This window comes from Aspergillus tubingensis, assembly GCF_013340325.1.
Source record: "Aspergillus tubingensis WU-2223L DNA, scaffold_5, whole genome shotgun sequence".
In the NCBI taxonomy this organism is placed as follows: Eukaryota; Fungi; Ascomycota; class Eurotiomycetes; order Eurotiales; family Aspergillaceae; genus Aspergillus; species Aspergillus tubingensis.
The window spans coordinates 910,061-926,910 of NW_023336279.1; the positions used below are offsets into that span (position 1 = coordinate 910,061).

The 16,850-nt window shown below is 48.6% G+C and overlaps 7 protein-coding genes and 1 non-coding gene across 8 annotated transcripts; 2 read left to right on the plus strand and 6 right to left on the minus strand.

Annotated features, from left to right (window-relative positions):
* Positions 1-2,283: 2,283 nt before the first annotated feature.
* On the minus strand, positions 2,284-2,628 carry AtWU_03642 (uncharacterized protein; the record flags this gene model as incomplete). The annotated part of the gene is made up of 1 exon (XM_035498754.1): positions 2,284-2,628. One exon carries the CDS (start codon positions 2,626-2,628, stop codon positions 2,284-2,286), a length of 345 nt encoding a protein of 114 aa, XP_035354647.1.
* Positions 2,629-4,124: 1,496 nt separating this feature from the next.
* On the minus strand, positions 4,125-4,205 carry AtWU_t82. Its single transcript is given in 2 exon segments — positions 4,125-4,160; positions 4,170-4,205. It is a non-coding gene; the product is annotated as a tRNA-Thr (tRNA).
* Positions 4,206-4,588: 383 nt separating this feature from the next.
* Positions 4,589-6,067, minus strand: AtWU_03643 (uncharacterized protein; the record flags this gene model as incomplete). Its single annotated transcript, XM_035498755.1, has 4 exons — positions 4,589-4,593; positions 4,653-5,056; positions 5,112-5,889; positions 5,965-6,067. 4 exons carry the CDS (start codon positions 6,065-6,067, stop codon positions 4,589-4,591), a joined length of 1,290 nt encoding a protein of 429 aa, XP_035354648.1.
* A 476-nt stretch (positions 6,068-6,543) lies between these two features.
* On the minus strand, positions 6,544-8,458 carry AtWU_03644 (cytochrome P450; the record flags this gene model as incomplete). The annotated part of the gene is made up of 4 exons (XM_035498756.1): positions 6,544-7,065; positions 7,118-7,927; positions 7,981-8,015; positions 8,071-8,458. 4 exons carry the CDS (start codon positions 8,456-8,458, stop codon positions 6,544-6,546), a joined length of 1,755 nt encoding a protein of 584 aa, XP_035354649.1.
* A 1,116-nt stretch (positions 8,459-9,574) lies between these two features.
* On the minus strand, positions 9,575-10,598 carry AtWU_03645 (40S ribosomal protein uS5; the record flags this gene model as incomplete). Its single annotated transcript, XM_035498757.1, has 3 exons — positions 9,575-9,832; positions 9,903-10,160; positions 10,335-10,598. 3 exons carry the CDS (start codon positions 10,596-10,598, stop codon positions 9,575-9,577), a joined length of 780 nt encoding a protein of 259 aa, XP_035354650.1.
* Positions 10,599-11,090: 492 nt separating this feature from the next.
* Positions 11,091-11,942, plus strand: AtWU_03646 (Mpv17/PMP22 family protein; the record flags this gene model as incomplete). Its single annotated transcript, XM_035498758.1, has 5 exons — positions 11,091-11,101; positions 11,154-11,208; positions 11,328-11,433; positions 11,542-11,847; positions 11,899-11,942. The coding sequence occupies 5 exons, from the start codon at positions 11,091-11,093 to the stop codon at positions 11,940-11,942; spliced, it is 522 nt and encodes a 173-aa protein (XP_035354651.1).
* A 512-nt stretch (positions 11,943-12,454) lies between these two features.
* Positions 12,455-13,724, plus strand: AtWU_03647 (eukaryotic translation initiation factor 4E; the record flags this gene model as incomplete). Its single annotated transcript, XM_035498759.1, has 3 exons — positions 12,455-13,057; positions 13,122-13,193; positions 13,257-13,724. 3 exons carry the CDS (start codon positions 12,455-12,457, stop codon positions 13,722-13,724), a joined length of 1,143 nt encoding a protein of 380 aa, XP_035354652.1.
* A 2,556-nt stretch (positions 13,725-16,280) lies between these two features.
* On the minus strand, positions 16,281-16,748 carry AtWU_03648 (uncharacterized protein; the record flags this gene model as incomplete). The annotated part of the gene is made up of 1 exon (XM_035498760.1): positions 16,281-16,748. One exon carries the CDS (start codon positions 16,746-16,748, stop codon positions 16,281-16,283), a length of 468 nt encoding a protein of 155 aa, XP_035354653.1.
* Between the last annotated feature and the right edge of the window lie 102 nt (positions 16,749-16,850).

The window sequence follows — 16,850 nt, forward strand, 5'->3', positions numbered from 1 at the left end:
GTGTTGCTTCAAACTAGGGTTCCGCAAAGGTTTGGAGAACCAATTCCCAACTTCTGTTGGGGTCGCTAGCCACTGCCAGAATGATTGCCGGTTGATTCATCCGCTAGGTCGAACGGTTTCAGCATGTCCATCAATCTTCAGTACATCATTGTCCATTTCGTGGCAAAAGACAAGTTCGGTTTAAAATTTCCGTGACAACTATACTGTTTGTTTCCGTGTTGCGGTATGGACAGTAGATACCTGTGTATATCGTGCCGGAGGAATTGCTCGTCGTAGTGGGGGTCATGGTGGTAGAAGAGTAACGGCAACAGGTATATCACTCAGTATAGCGTTGGATATAGTGCCGGTAGAAGTAGGGCAAGAGAATGAATGTAACCAGAGTACTGGACGGAAAGAGTTGCACTTAAGACTTTGTTAAGGACCCAGGCTGCATGTTCTTAGGATTAGTTTGCATCGCTAAGTTTTTATGGTATCCGTAGGCCCCAGATTCTCGTATAGCCTCCGCGTTGCTCTCAGTCTCTGTCTGCAGGTAGTCTTGCCAGTCAGCTTATACTTCCTGACGAAACTGTCTGCACGGGGCGATATATTGCTGAAGTCGGCATTAGCTTTCATGGATCCCGATCCCAAGTTCGATAAAGTTGTACTGGGATATTGTATTTGCAGCCCAGCCCGTCAAAGGCTTCGAGCTCTCTTCGAATAAAAAGAGCAATTCTCGGCTGTCGTAGTGTCCGACACCACTCTCTGGAGGGGTGCAATTGCTAGACGGCATGTTACCTCCCTGATAGCTGGATTCTTTGCCAGCATGGCTTGGCGAGGCAACAATAATGGATCATTGTATGTATATGCCATTGCACTTCCTCGATTGGCTCGATTGAGTGCAGGGAAATCAGCATCAGATATCGCCATACACATACAAATGTGGGTTCCCTTCGACTCGCATGCCCAACAGGGCTCCTAGAGCATATGAAGGGTGAGGTCGGTGCGGAGTAGTGCCGTCTATAGGGCCCAGCGCATTCTATTGTCCCAGCAGTCCCATGTGAGACTCTCGTGCCATGCCAAGACAAAGAAACATTGTCCGTGGGCGGAAGTAATTGATGGCAACTGTATTCAAGAGGCGCGGTTCGTGAGCCGCTCTGCTGATAATTCTTTGATTGTCTCGTGGTTGCCGTGGGACTGTTTGGTCGATAAGAATGTATAGTACAGTTTGTAGTTTTTATAACGATCGTGCGTCATAGCATACAACAGGTGGCCACCGTAGTAGATGTCATAATTGCTCGGTATAGAAGACATCTCAGTGGTCTTGATGGCTAATAATATAAATATTTTCTTCTTGATATTAATTATAATAAGAAAGATAGAGAAGGATGTAGGAAGAAGGAAAGATCTAGCAGGGAAACTTCCGTCCTTTTATATCCATGGAAGACGGGAAGATGCAGTGAAATCTACGGAATGTGCCGTGAATCCTACAGCATTTGGATATGAATGAAGACAGGCTGTAGGTAATAGAGCACGGGTAATTGAGACAAATTCCCAGCTAGCCCTATACAATTCCATACTCTATTCCAAATATCCCTGCAGATTCAACGCTGCAGTAAAGGCGATATGTGAATTTTCTGCTGTCGGGTGAGTATGTGGCGGGCTGGGTGAATCTGAGGGTTACCTAAATTGATGAAGCAAGGGGGAGCCTTGTCTCTGCTCTTTCAAATCAAAAAATTGATGCTTGTTAATCTACAATTATGAGTTGAGAGCTGTGATTGCTTTAGGGTAAACTGTGTGATGTACAGTCTAGCACATTCATCGTCTTCCCAGACTGGACGAGCGTTGATTAGTAGCACTATTATTTACAAAAGCCATGCTTATATCCAATATATGCTATGTTTCTATGGTTATTACTCGTCTTATGAGGAAATGCAGCTCCTAGATCGCTTGTTCCGGGGGAATACAAATATCGAAGGCTTTCTACAGAGAGGTGAAGAGGTTAACATCTTATCTTGTTGGTGTAGCTCGAGTCGTCTGTGAATGGGTGTTGTTTGCTAATATCACATCATACTTGAGACAGGTTTTCGATTCGCGCGGAAAGTTCTACTTCCTAAACATGCTATGTACTTGGTAAGGGCGCCTCTCAGCGAATGATTGACTTTTATTGATAGTCACATCTAAGTTCTAAACATGCCACACACATACCACAAACGAAGAGAGAGAGGAGAGGGGGAGAGAGAGCAAGCGAGAGCGGGCGGACAAATATCTAATCCAAGTGCTCGGCATGAAAATGGAAATATCACATCAAGCCTTGGCCAATTCTTGCAAGCCAGAAGCAATCCACTTGCAGAGTGTCTCTAAACCATGTCGTGCCACATATAACTCTTCCATTTCTTCGAAGTGCCACTTTTTAATAAGAAAGTGCTCGTAAGTAACGTTCGGATCTCCTGGGTCGCTGTTCGTCCAGTGTTCGAATACGTTCACATCGCTGCGACTGATCGTAGGCATAAGTACTCGTACCTTACCGTCGAACTTGTCGGCTTCGTCGTTTTTTCCGTAGGCCTCTTGGTAGAAGTATCGCAGGCCTCTGAGCATTAAGGCGGCCAAGTGGAGGTTCCGGAGAGGGTCTTGCTCTGCGTCGATTCTCATCTCGACCGAAAAGAAGGGGAAAGCAAAATGTCCATCCACGAATATAGGGAACGCGAACTTGAGACTGTCTGGCAACTCATGTAAAGCAAGCTTATAATTTCCACGTATCGATTTCCAGTTATAGCCAACGACGATGTCGGGGTCTGATATACTGAGAGGTCGTAGCACTGTCCCTCGCACCTCAAGGTGCTCCAGGGAGTTGCTCGCCGGTTACCTGCAAGGGTGTTAGAAATTGTGCGATGAGCGATTAGTAACCGATGAACTTCCCGATTCGCAAGAGTGACACCATTGATCAGTGTACATAAATGCAAAATGTATTTTCCCATACCAATAGGTGGAATCAACCGCATTTAAGGGGATAAATGCTCAAACCCATGAGAGCTATATGAGTGCTCTCTGCCCGGGTTTCCATTGCATTGATACGTCAAAGTTCAACTCCGACAACCAAGTGAGCCATTCAGTGGTTGAAGTAGTGAAAAAAGAAGGGCATAGAAAAGCTGAATGCAGCCAGACCGACAACACAATTCCTATTCAGGTATGCATGTTTGAGAGAGTGTTCGGCTTCTGTAGGTACTTTCAATGTAGACGGTAACTCGTAGTCTGGTTTGCGTTCCGTGTATGACGGAGGAGATTCCTATCCGAGGATCATATTGCGGCAAAAAAGGGCATCTTTGTATGCAACTTCATCCATATAAGTAGAAGCTGTGATGGATCTTGGTTGATCCATAGTCGTGAGTGGGAATGAAGGAGAAGACGCATGGGTTGTTATGTCCAATTCAGACCCGTGAGCGGGATCAGTGTTATTGATATAGTCCAAAATGCGTTGTGATCGATAACCAAAAATCCAGCCTGTTTTTCAAGTTAGCTAGCAGGTTCTGAGAGGCGAAGGAGAGAGGAAGAGGTCATGAATGGCAAGTGTGTTCTATACCTTTCGCCACTTGGAGAAGCCATCACCATTAGAATAATAATGGGAAATGCTCTCCTGTTTGCTCTCCAGATTGACACGATATATCGAATTGATATGCTGTTTAGCGTGTTGGTAGGCATTTGATGCAGAAGAGAATCTTGAAAGGCAAGAGATGACTAGAAGACCGCGAACTTGTTACAAGCGTCAGGTAGAAGGAAGTCTCGGATCACAGCTCTGGGTGATGGTAGGAAGTAACCAAGTAGGAGGCAGGAAGGAGCGCCCAGGTTGTAGGTCTTTTGTTACGTGTTACTCATTCTTTCTTCAGCACCATATAAATACTATGTATGTTACGCTACCTTTACAGAGTGACTAGTTACTGGTTTGGACAAAATATTGCAGAGAGCTTTCTTTATTCATGAGACGTTCAACTAGTATAGTTTTTCGTGATCTTCCAAATGCAGATAATAAACCATATCCTCCTTGAATGAGGAGCATAAAAATCAACATCAATTATATAGGGATGTACCTAACGTCAGAAAAAAATGATTGTATATGCTATCAGCAAAACAAAACAAAACAGATATATAGCTGCACCGGATGGGGATTGAACCCACGACCTTCGCATACCACCAATTACGAGTGCGACGCTCTACCACTGAGCCACCGGTGCTGTCTTAGTAAGCACGGTGGCAAATCGGATTTCATCAGCCTATCCTTACCACCATCTATTATTGGCAGGAGATTATGGCTTGTGGATGTGTACTTAGTACTTGTTATCTATGTGCAGAAGGAAAAGGAATTGGAGGATTGCTCGTTATCATATTATCTCTCCCTAGGCTAATCCTAATACATTTTTTGACACATTATTCGTTGGCTGGTGATAATCGCATCCCATATAGTGGTGATGCTTCTCGCTAGAATGGCAAGCCATTTAGAAACTTAAAAGTCATGAACATAAAGAACATCAATCTGGATCATTAATCGAATATCAGCTCAATCATAACTCATCCCTCATCGAAGTCTCGAGTAAGTACCAGGCCATCAATCAGGTCACTATTCTGCAAACCGTCAACAAACCCGCCACACACCAAAACCAGAAAAGACAAGGTAAACTCACTAAGCGACTCCGGACCGGTATACTTCTTCTCACTGATCTTCTTACCACCCTTCAATTCAATAACCTTCAGCTCAGACGACAAATCAACCCGTCTGGCAGTACTCACCTTCTCCTGCATCTGGCGCGGGAAATCCACCTCCACCTTCTTCATCGGCTTGCTGAGCCAGAAGCCGGCGTCCACGCAGTAGTCCTTGAAATGGATTCTCTGCAGTCTCTTAGTGTCAAACCAATGCAGGAACGGGTCCGCGTCGACGATGAATCCAAAGAGAGTCAGTGTGCGGATGGATAGCTTCTGGCGAGTGCGGCCCACAGACATGGCGCGCACTTTGGCCTTCTCGATGACCATCTTGTCGAGGTATTCGGCTTGGCCCAGGTTGTGGTCGAGTGCGCCGGTGCCGTCGCCGCTGGTGATGGTTACTATGTCAGTATGCACGAGATGGGATTGTGAAGGGAACTTACAAGTAAACTGGTTCCGCATAGTGAGCCTTGTTGAGCTTCCAGCCTCCCTTAATGAAGGGCCAATCGCCAGTCTTGTTCTTGCGGATGCGGGGATGCAAGGCCATGCCAAGCTCCAGTTCCTCAAGGTCAATGTTCAACCAGGCAGCCTGCCAGATATATTTCTGGTATGACTGCATCATGCCAATGATCTTCAGGCTGCGGAGGTTGCGAAATAGACAAAGAGGAGACATCTGCTCAAGATCAAGCATGATGAGTGCCGGCTCGGTTTTGCTGTCGGTTTTATTGTCAATGTCACTGATGTTCTCCTTATTGTCCAATTCCTGAGGCCAGAACACGTCAAGTCCGAGCGAATGACGGTCATCAGTAAGACGCTCCCAGGTCTCGCCGCCGCGGAACTCCAAGAGAGGCTTCTCCGGGGTAGCTTCATCTGCAGATAGGAGCTGGACTGATCCCACCTCGGTCTCATCTTCAGACTCCTCCCGCATCAAGTTAGCCATTCTGTACAGGGCGGAGCGGATGAGCGAGCTCGAACGGCTGGACGCGACGCTGGACCCTCGGACTTGGGATTGGGAGCGCGTGCGAGATTGCGAACGTGGGCGTCTGGAGAGTTCAGCGACACGAGCTGTTGCTAGGGGAGTGCCAGTGAACGCCGCATCGTTCATACTGAACCGACGGCTTCTGCGTTTGTCTGGGTTGGCGCTGCTGGCAGCAGGGGCATGGGGGTTTCGCTCATGTTCTTGGTTGAATGGGAATCTTTCGTGCAGAGGCTTGTCTTGATCTAGAAAGAGTATGAGTTAGATGATGAGGGGATGGAGACTGTAGACAGAGAGAAGAGGTGAGGTTCATTACTCACCTGCTTCGATGCGGTCATGAATGGGCTGGTTGTAAGCTTCAGCGTCTTTCCAGAACTCCTCTCCGAGGAGAGTAGCCTTCCAGTGATCTGGGTAGTTCTCCATCGTGGGTCTGTTGGTGTCCACCAGCAGTGGAGATGTGATGGAGACGACCTCAGTTGAACAGATGGTTGCTGCGCCGAGAAGCGCCGAGCAAGATCAGGTGAGGAGTGGTGAAAGTAGGGAAAGTGAGAAAGCAACGGTGAGAAGCGGACGAACACATATTGCTGCAGCCAGGAAGCCATTCACTGATGCTAAGAGTGGAGTATCTCGGCGTGTGTGCAGAAGTAAACAGCCTTTCTTTGGTGCCGGACAGACAAACCCGCCTCAAACACACCAGCTCCAGATAGAAGATTAACAAAGCACCTACACCACAAAGACTTTCACCGAGCACTAAGCTTGTGGTTACTCCATTGTCAGTTGCTACATTCTTTCTATACATCCTACTCTGTCTGGCTTTGTTTTGGCTATTTGGGCATTCATTAGTGTCATCCTGCTTTATGCCAGCCAATCCGCCATCACGCATCAGCTTCTCCAAGAACTCATCTCCTTCGGAAAAGCAGCGGTACTTCCTCCCTCATAGCCAGGGTAATAATCGCGGTGCTTTTATTCAATACCCTTTCAGCATTCAGTCTGCCCTTTTCACTGCTGTCGGCTAACTCAATCCTGTACTGTTGGAGGACTGTCGTAAGCGCAGCGACAAATTCGACCTGCGAGAACTTCTTCCCCAAGCAAGCGCGGAACCCGTCGCTGAATGGAATATAGGCACCTCTAACTGGCTTATGGATAGTCGGATATTCCAACCCAGGGCCAGCAAGTCCAGGTAAATCGTCATTTCCGGCCAAGAAACTGTCCTTATTGCGCGCATCCCACCTCTGCGGTCGATAGAGGGTGACATCGTCCCCCCAGTATTCTTCAGAATAGTGAAGGCTGCCCAGATTCAAGTTGATGTCAATATCGGGTTCCAAAACATAGTCTTTACCGTCGTAGTGGATGACGCTCGGGGTGTTCCCTGTACATTTTGGTACGGTGATAACCGGAGGGTAGAGACGCATCGTTTCGAGCTAAATTGCAGTTAGCTTGTCACCAGCTATACAGAAAGTGAATTCGGCGTACCATCACGCAAAGAGGGGTGACAAGCTTGGGGAAAACTTCATCATAGTTCCAGTCCCCAATACTCGGCGGTTCATCTTTGACAGCCTCTGATATGCCGTTATATACCCAATCTTGTACATTTTGATGCAGGGCAAGCAGTACAAAAGCAAACCTCAGAGTTGTTGCTGTCGTTTCGTGCCCAGCAATGGTAAATAAGTGCATGTTGCTGATGATTTCTCGGTCGGAAAGACCTGAGTCCTTGCTGTCTCCAGGCTTCCTGGAGATTAGCATGCCTTCAATAAGATTCGAGGGGTTTTCTTGTCCGCTTAATCTGGACTCCGTGGTAGTGATCAATCTCTGCAGATACTTGTCTAGATCTCGGTGAGCTGCGAAGTCCTTCTTGAAGAATGGAACCAACACTCTCGGGATCCACTTAGGTAACATATTGTTCGCCAGCGCCATGGTGGGGATGTTCACATTCATGTAAGCCACTACTGCTCCGAACGTGAAGTCGAAACCTGCTGGTGGGGTGGGACTGTCCCTGAAAATGTCCTCATTCTTGAGCGAGTCCTGGGGTAGTGGCTTAAAGGGCGCTTTTACTCCAAACCCAGCGCCAGACAGCACGTTCAAAGTAAGCTTGTGGATGTCGTCTCTAGTACATTCCGCCGTGAATCCCGGTCCACGAGTTGAATCTAGCGGAGAAGCTTCCGCCCATTGCTCGATCATATCCTGCGTTTGTTGAATAGACTCCTCCCATACCAGGGCGTTATTCTTTTCGTGGAACGTTGTTGCTGTGTATCGACGGTGATGAGACCATTCTTTGTCCTCACACTAGACAGGTCAGTCCAGGACCTCACTTGTTATTTTCGAAAAGATGAACTCACGGTGACAACATTAGGCCCATACATATCCAGGATGCCTATGATAGCATTAGCATTCGAAGTTGCACAATGACAATTGTCAGGGAGACCCACTATATAGCCTGACTGGCTTCGGAAAGTCCTGTCGTGCGTTGACGATCTGAGAGACCACAGAAGCATCCGCGACACTCAAGAAAACGCCGCCAGAATTGACTAGCATGTAAAGCTTCCCGTACCTTTTCACTTGGCGATCCCTAACCATCCAGCGATAGGTGCCAACATTATCGTACAGGATATCCCCAACCCATTGGGGAAGACAATATTCTGCAAGCAACGGGAGAAGCCAGCCGAACAAGATCATAAATATGATGCTGACATTATACGGGGGCACAACATAAGGAAGCTTGGAGCGCTGTGCTTTGCGAATATTCTTGGCGAGGTTCCAGATGTAATCAAAAACCAGCAGGCCTATGAGGCCTAAGACGAGTGTGTACGCGATCATCGCACTGGGAAGCCCAAGCTCGGGCGGGTACTCGCGTCAGGAGAACTTTACTTTGCAGGAACGAAGGAATCCTTGAAATAATAAATAAGCATCGGCTCAGCGACCGCTGATTCCCTCAATCCTGTCGGATTATTGTTTCCCCCTTTGATAAGTGCCAGGCTGTCAGCGGCGCGGCGCAGCTGACATGTGCTAACATGAGTCGCACTGGCTAAGAGTTTATTTAAATGAGTGGTCCGCAATACTCCCCGGCGCTTAGAGAGATATGAAGGGGAAGTGGAGGAGAAAGGGATACCAGCCTGAAGGTGGTTGATTGATGGTGGTACCAACAAGGGCAAAAGGATCGTGACTTGTCCATCGATCCAGTAACTCGATGGATCTCGGACTATCTTCGATCGGCAGCTGAAGGCATGGTTGCGGGACGCACGGGAGGTGGATCATGCGCCACGGGTTCTGCAATCTGCTCTTGTTTTATTCGACAGCATCAAGCGAATGAAAATCAACTTATTGTGATTGCACAAGTTGCGACCGACTCGGGTGCATAAAACGACAAGGTACGGGGAATGTCGGCTGGATGCCGTCGACATTGTTGATGGCTGGGGGCGTGGCAGATAAGAAGCAGTGGGTTTAGGCGGAGCCATATGCGGAATCTGGAACACATCCAGGCACAACTTCTCCACTACATTGCCTGATAGACCAGCAAAAGTTGAGATTGGCAACTACGTCATTACAAGGAATTTGGAAATATGGGAAGATCTAGAGAGCAGCCACTGTTCATCAAATCGAACACTACGTCGCGTGGATCCCTGATTGAAGGCCTAGCCCTTCCTACTATATCCGGACCGTGTGCAGGCATTGCAATGCAGGAACCCGTCAGCCACCCCTTCAAGTACCGTCGGCTTGCCGAAAGAGAGCTTGAATCGACATCACGTTGTTTTTCCTTGTTCACTTTTCCGTGTTCATTACATCCATGAATACCGTATATAGCGTAGCATAGCGCGAAAAGTCAGGATTTGCCGGTACTGCCGATCCTACAACCGAAGAGACTTTTGAAAACCCGTAGGAAAATAGTTCGATTCAAAAACAATCATGCAAGGTTATTCCCATCATAGCACTATCCTAGTACTTCTTGCCCTGACGCAGGACATCACCGAACTCCTCCAGAGGGCTGCGGATGAGCTTAGTCTCCTTCCAGAGGTTGGGGGTGAGGAAGCCGTAGGTGTTGACGACGGCAAGGAAAGTAGCCTTGAGGGTGTTCTCGAGGGTCTTGGTGGAACCGGAAGAGCAGGTGTAGGCATCCTGGACACCGGCAAGCTGGAGCAGACGCTTGACAGCGGGGGAGGCAACGAGACCGGTACCACGGGGAGCGGGGATAAGCTATAACCGGGTTAGCATGATGGCCGGACGGAGAAGCGAGATCGAATATCGGGAATGAGTCGCGACATACTCTGACGGAGACGGAACCACACTTGGCGCTCTGCTTGACGGGCAGAGAGTGAGGCTCACCAAGGTTGGTACCCCAGTAACCTCTACGGACGGGGAGAACGCTGAGCTTGGCGATGGTGATGGCGGCACGGATAGCGGTAGCGACTTCCTTGGAGGTCTTGATACCGAGACCGATGTGACCCTCGGAGTCACCGATGACAACGACGGCCTTGAAGCGGGTACGCTGACCGGCACGGGTCTGCTTCTGGACGGGTTTGATCTAAATTTTCCAACCGTCAGCACCTCCCACTATTTCGATATATCCTTTTTGACCCCATCATGTCTGCAATTCCGATCCACGTAAAAATTCCACCGGCGCATTCAATCCTATTTCCCGCGCACAATCGTAGATCTTCCTTGTCGACAATTCGGTAATCGGGCGATCGGTTCGTACCTTCATGACCTCATCCTTCAGCTTGGGGAGGAAGAAGTCCACAATCTGGTACTCCTTCACGGGCAGGGAGTGCAGGTAGATCTGCTCCATGCTGGTGATCTTGCCAGCCTTGACGAGACGGCCGAGCTTGGTGACGGGCTGCCATTCCTTCTCCTGCTCCTTGGCACCACCGCGACGACCACGGCGACCACGGCCACGGCCACGGTCACCACCACGGTCACCGCGAGAGCCGAATCCTCCACGTCCACGGGGAGCGTCAGCCATGTTGGATATATATGGCGATTGAGAAAGTCGGGGGGGAGAGGTAACGGACGGGAGGTGTCGTTGGGGTTGTCGACGTCGAGGTTGACTTTCTTCTCGCTATCCACAACTTGTTTTGGCACCTGGGAAATTTCGCTGGCGGGTGCGCTAAGCGAGCCCGCAGCCCTGTGCCCTAAGGTGCCCTCCCGATTAGGTAACCCGATTGGGACCCCCCATCCCGTATCATCATGTGACAAGTGGATTATACCCCATTGGGAGCCGTTATCTTCCAATGATTTTGCTTTATTCTTTCCATTTCAACTTCCCGCTGATGCTCTTATCGGCGGTCTGGGGTTCTGATCCAATTATTTGAAGTTATCATAGCTCCCCTTTGGGTCCCCTTCTGCTCTTCTCTAACTATTTACAAATCTGGGGCGCTGGGATCATTATCTCCGTTCGCAGTGAATCGCATTAATTAGTTTAACTTAATATATAGTCATATCCTATTCTTTGATAATGTTGCGTTGGTATGTTTTGTCCATCCTGATGATCAATATTTCCATTGCTGATCAGGCACAGGTATCAGGCGAGGTTGGCCAAGCAGCCTATCCTCACTGCTAGTGTGACGAGTGCTGTAAGAACTTCATTCCTCTTACAACCCATCCATTCATTTACCATCGTACTTCCTAATATCCGATCTCAACTCCGACGTAAGATCAGTTTTAGCTGACCTTTATTTCCCATGCGGACTAGCTGTTGTTTGGTAGTGGAGATGTTCTAGCCCAACAATTAGTCGATCGTAAGGGATTTGATAAGCACGACATGGCAAGGACGGGGCGCATGGCCCTTTATGGTGGAGGTAAGCTACTATATAATCCCTTATCATTCTGAGGCCCCCTTTCTGCCCTTACAAGTCCTGGGGAGCCTTCCTCCATACAATGCAAGTGGGCAAGCTAACATGTAACAGCGATCTTCGGACCCGCTGCCACCACCTGGTACGGTGTCCTCCAGCGTCACGTCGTCCTGAACAGCGCCAAAACTACCCTCCTTGCCCGTGTCGTCGCGGATCAATGTGTCTTTACTCCCGCACACCTGACTTGTTTCCTGTCTTCCATGGCCATCATGGAAGGCACCGATCCCATCGAGAAGTGGCGTAATGGCTTCGTTCCCAGCTTCAAAGCGAACCTTGCAATTTGGCCTCTCGTCCAAGGAGTCAACTTTGCCATCGTGCCACTTGAGTACCGTGTGCTTTTTGTCAACCTAGTCGCGTTGGGTAAGTATATCCCAGGCTTCTATTAATATCGAATGATACTGACATCACTAGGCTGGAACTGCTTGTTGAGCCTGATTAACAGCGGTGAGAAGTGACTTTGATTATCAATACCCCATATGTTGTAGACACTTTGCAGATATCCCTATGCTGTCCATAGATTACTAGATGTTGTCTAATCCAATTGTTTTTCATTCGATTATTATACCTACAGGTTTTTCTGCGCGTGTTACATAGATAATTTTGATATTGATAAGTAACATTATGTTGTTTAGTGCCTTATGAGAAGATAAATTTTTACGGAACTAGTACTCGCTGATAGTTGTGTGGTTTCGATTGTTGTTTGGCGACCTGGCTACTAGACCGCGGACGGTTTTATATATTTCAAATTACTTGCAAAGTAGTACTGTAAGTTACCGGCTGTAGCACTACTATGAGCTCTTAGATTTTACTTGAATAAATCTCGACCTTGTAACAAGACAGCATCAATGAGTAGACTTTGAAATTAATCCACATCATATATATAGAAAAATAATCTAAAAATAATACCATGATGTCGACAAGATGGCATTCCCGGCGATTAGGGCTGGGGTTGGGCAGCGGTTAGCCTATGAAAGCACTGCAAAGCGGCGTGGCCCAAAAGGGTAAAGTTCCAATCGTGTCCCCAAATGCGGCTTTCTCCAAACCATCAAAACTTCAGGTTGTGATTTTCTGTCGTCGCCTCAAGAAATCCCCTTCTATCACGACTTCTTTCGCCGTGATTCTGCCTGGAGCAGACGACTCAACTTTCCGTGAACCGAGCGCGCCACTTCCCGCTCCTACTCTGAGCCCGTCAACCCTCCCCAGCTGCGCCTTCCGCGATTCACTCTCCGACACAAAATTTGCCATCCGCGCTATTTTGTCTCTTCCCCTCCGACACGACCGCTTTCCCTCTCATCACCACAATCCCGCCGTTGCATCCTCTTCAACCACCCTCACTTTCCCCTCACCTCCTCAATCAACTCTCATAATGGCCGCTGTTGCTGAGAACGGTCACGCGCCCGTGGCTGACGAGAACGCCGCCCCCGTTGCTGCCGCCGTCGAACAGAAGGAACAGACCGAGAAGACAAATGGAGACTCTGTCACAGTATTCCACGATCCCGAAAACTTTACTGTGAAGCATCCTTTGATGCACGAGTGGACTCTGTGGTTCACCAAGCCCCCTAGCGGCAAGGTACGGATTCTTGCTGAATCAGACACAGCAGTTGGTCAGACAACTAACCTCTCCTGCGCAATAGGGCGATAACTGGAACGATCTGTTGAAGGAGGTTGTGACTTTTAACTCTGTTGAGGAATTCTGGGGTATCTACGTATGTGTTCTTCTTTTTGCGTCCTCCGAGGAGTCTTGCCCCGGCTAACCAATGCTTCAATAGAACAACATTTCGCCGACATCCGAGTTGGGCCTCAAAGCCGACTACCATCTCTTCAAGAAGGGCGTTCGTCCCGAGTGGGAAGACCCCCAGAACAAGCACGGAGGCAAGTGGTCATACTCTTTCAAGGACAAGCGCTCCGTGCCCATCGACGACCTGTGGCTCCACGCACAACTGGCCGCCATCGGCGAGACTCTCGAGAACGATGGTGACAACGAGGTTATGGGTGTTGTTGTGAACGTACGCAAGGGCTTCTACCGTGTTGGTCTGTGGACCCGGACTGTTGGCAAGAGTATTCCCGGAGACAAGAACGGTCGTACACCCGCACAGGGCAAGGAGATCCTTGAGAACATTGGTCGGCGGTTCAAGGAAGTCCTTCGTCTCAAGGAGGCTGATGCCGTTGAGTTCTCGGGTCACACGGACAGCGCACACAGCGGCAGCACGAGAGCCAAGGCCAAGTACACCGTCTAAGGTATATAGCCTGTGTGTGCAACTCCATTTACGAGGTATTCATTGCGGATCTGTTTTTTTGCTACGGAATAATGGGAAGTCTTTGTGACGATGGTTGATAACGAATCCGAATGGACCGGCATGAGGAAATGCGCGTCCGACTTGCTAGCATTTGCAGTTACAGTGGTGGTTCGGTCATAGGCACTGATGGCATGCATCTTTCCCTCAGTACGTATTTCTGACGAGGTTTATACCATATTTTATCGAGTTATAGCTTTACGCCTCTAGTGGCCCACAAAATTACGAAAAACACTTTTAAACATCTTATTTTAGTGCATGTGCAATAGACATTCCGCTGCCTCTGGCTCTACCTTTTCCATATTATGTGCCTAAGACTTACTCTACATCTAGGATAGGGATATACTTCGTCGAGCTGACTTGATGCCGAATTTGATCGACGTAGCCCTAGTGTAAAAAAGGCGACACCCTGGAACTTCGCCTTCCTACTTATCCACGGCTCCCTGATGGATGAATTTTCGTTTGGAACTATACTGTGGTCCGTCTCATGGAACGCGTATCTATTCTTGGGACTCCTGAGGCCGTCCACCGTTCCAGTTCGGCCCAAACTGGACTGATGACCTGCACTGAAGTCATTTTGCGCATCCTGACTCAATCGTTCTAATTATATCGAGCGCTGACTTTTTGCAAGCTTTCTCTGCCTCGTCTCGGTGCCATTTGGACGATTATAAAAAGGGACTGCCAGCCCTGCCTGTCTCTCGGAAAACCATCCCTCCTACAACTCCCCCTTCCTCACCTATTCTCTACTCTTTGCTCCTACTTCCTCTTCTCTCCTCTCCTTCTCCTCCTACTCTTCCTACTCTTCCTCACATCTTTACCTTCTATTCTTATCTTAGATAGTTCTATTCTCGTTGCTTCTTCTGCTTGTTTTCTACTTGCTTTTGATAGCGTTCTTTGCGTCCGTTTGGCTTACTCCTTTTCTTAATTCGTCTGCCTGCCCTGCTCGTTCTGCTTTACTTGCTCTGCTTTCCTGTTTGTTCTGCGTTGCTCGTCTGCCTGCCCTCTTCCCTACTATCTCATCTCTCGTCATCTGCCCTTCTTTTCCCTTCTCTGACCTCCCATCCTACCTCATCTCTTCCCTTCTCTTCTCCTCGCTCTCCTGCCTACCTTCATCTCCCCACCTTTCCCTACTCTACTCTGTCCCGCCTGTCCCTGACCTACCTTACCTACCCCGTTGTTCTCTCTGCCCTCTCTCCTACCATCTCCTCTCCTCATCCGTCTATCTCTCAGCTCCTCTCTTCCCTTCCCTTTTCTCTCCTATTTGCCCTCATCTCCCCTACCCTTCCCTTCCCCTGCCTTCCCCTGCCCTTTTCCTATCCTTTCCCTGCCCTTTGCCTATCCTTTCCCTGCCCTTTGCCTATCCTTTCCCTGCCCTTTGCCTATCACCTCCTCTCCTTTTTATCCCTCTTCTGCCTGCCCTGCCCGTTTCTTTCCTCCCCTACCTGCCTATCCTGCTCTGCCCTGTCCTTCTCTGCCTCGCCTTTCCCTTGCCTTCTTCTGCCCTTTACTGCCGTCCTCCCCTATCCTTCCTCTACCCTGCTCTCCCCCGTCTTTCCCCTGCCTGCTCATTCCCTACACTTCCCCTTCCCCTGCTCTACCTTGCCCATTTCATACCCTTTCCCTGCCCTTCCCCTTGCCCTTCTTCTATCCTGCCCTTCCCCTTGCCCTTCTCCTGCCCTGCCCTTCTTCTATCCTGCCTTTCCCCTGCCTACCTTTTCCGTCGACCTTCTTCTGCCCTGCTCTTCCCTGTCCATCCCTTCCCCTACCGTTTACTCCCGTTTCCCTGCCTGCTCTACCCTTCCCCTTGCACCCTCTGCCCTGCCTTTTCCCTGCCTACCCTTCCTCTCTCTGCCCGTCCCCTTCCCCTCCGTGCCCATCTCCTGCCCATCTCCTGCCCTGCCCTGCCTTTCCCATACCATCCCCTTCCCTACCTCTCCTACCGTCTCTTCCCCTTCTCATCCTGTCCTTCCCTGCCCTGCCCATCCGTCCCCTCCCCTGCCTGCTTTGCCCTGCCCTACCCTGCCCTACTCTGCTCTGCCTTGTCCTTCCCTACCTGGCCTCCCCTACCTGCCCTGCCCAACGTTTCTTTGCTTGTTTTGTGTTGATTCTTTGCTTTGCCTGTTCAGCGTTGTTCTGCTTATTCATTACTCTTGATTTCAGCTCTTTCTTTGTTAGATAGATTTTTATTCTTATCTCTATTCTTATTAGATAGTTTCTTATGCTTATCCTTTCTTTCTTACTATACTCTTATCAGATAGCTCCTATTCTTATTAGATAGTCTCCTATTCTTATTAGATAGTTTTCTTATGCTTATCATTTTCTTGTTTCTTATTTGTCATCCCAGTCGTTGCTTGTCTGCTTGTCTGCTTTCTGCTTCTATTCTTTACTTCCTAGTTTCCTTGCTTCTAGTTTCTTGCTTCCTTTTGTTTCTGCTCTTATATCTTATTTTTTGTTTCCTATTGTTTTTTCTTCGCTTCTTATTTCCTATTTCTTACTCCCCTAGTCTCCTGCTTCCTGCTTCTTCTGCTTCTTCTGCTTCTTCTGCTTCTTCTGCTTCTTCTGCTTCTTCTGCTTCTTCTGCTTCTTCTGCTTCTTCTGCTTCTTCTGCTTCTTCTGCTTCTTCTGCTTCTTCTGCTTCTTCTGCTTCTTCTGCTTCTTCTGCTTCTTCTGCTTCTTCTGCTTCTTCTGCTTCTTCTGCTTCTTCTGCTTCTTCTGCTTCTTCTGCTTCTTCTGCTTCTTCTGCTTCTTCTGCTTCTTCTGCTTCTTCTGCTTCTTCTGCTTCTTCTGCTTCTTCTGCTTCTTCTGCTTCTTCTGCTTCTTCTGCTTCTTCTGCTTCTTCTGCTTCTTCTGCTTCTTCTGCTTCTTCTGCTTCTTCTGCTTCTTCTGCTTCTTCTGCTTCTTCTGCTTCTTCTGCTTCTTCTGCTTTTCTGCTTCTTCTGCTTTTCTGCTTTGCTTCCATGCTTCCATTCCCTGCTTTCTAGTTTCCGTGCTTCTAATTTCTTGTCATCATTTCCGTTCGCTTTTTATACCTTACTCTCTATTTCTTATTTTTCTTTGCTTCTTGTTCCC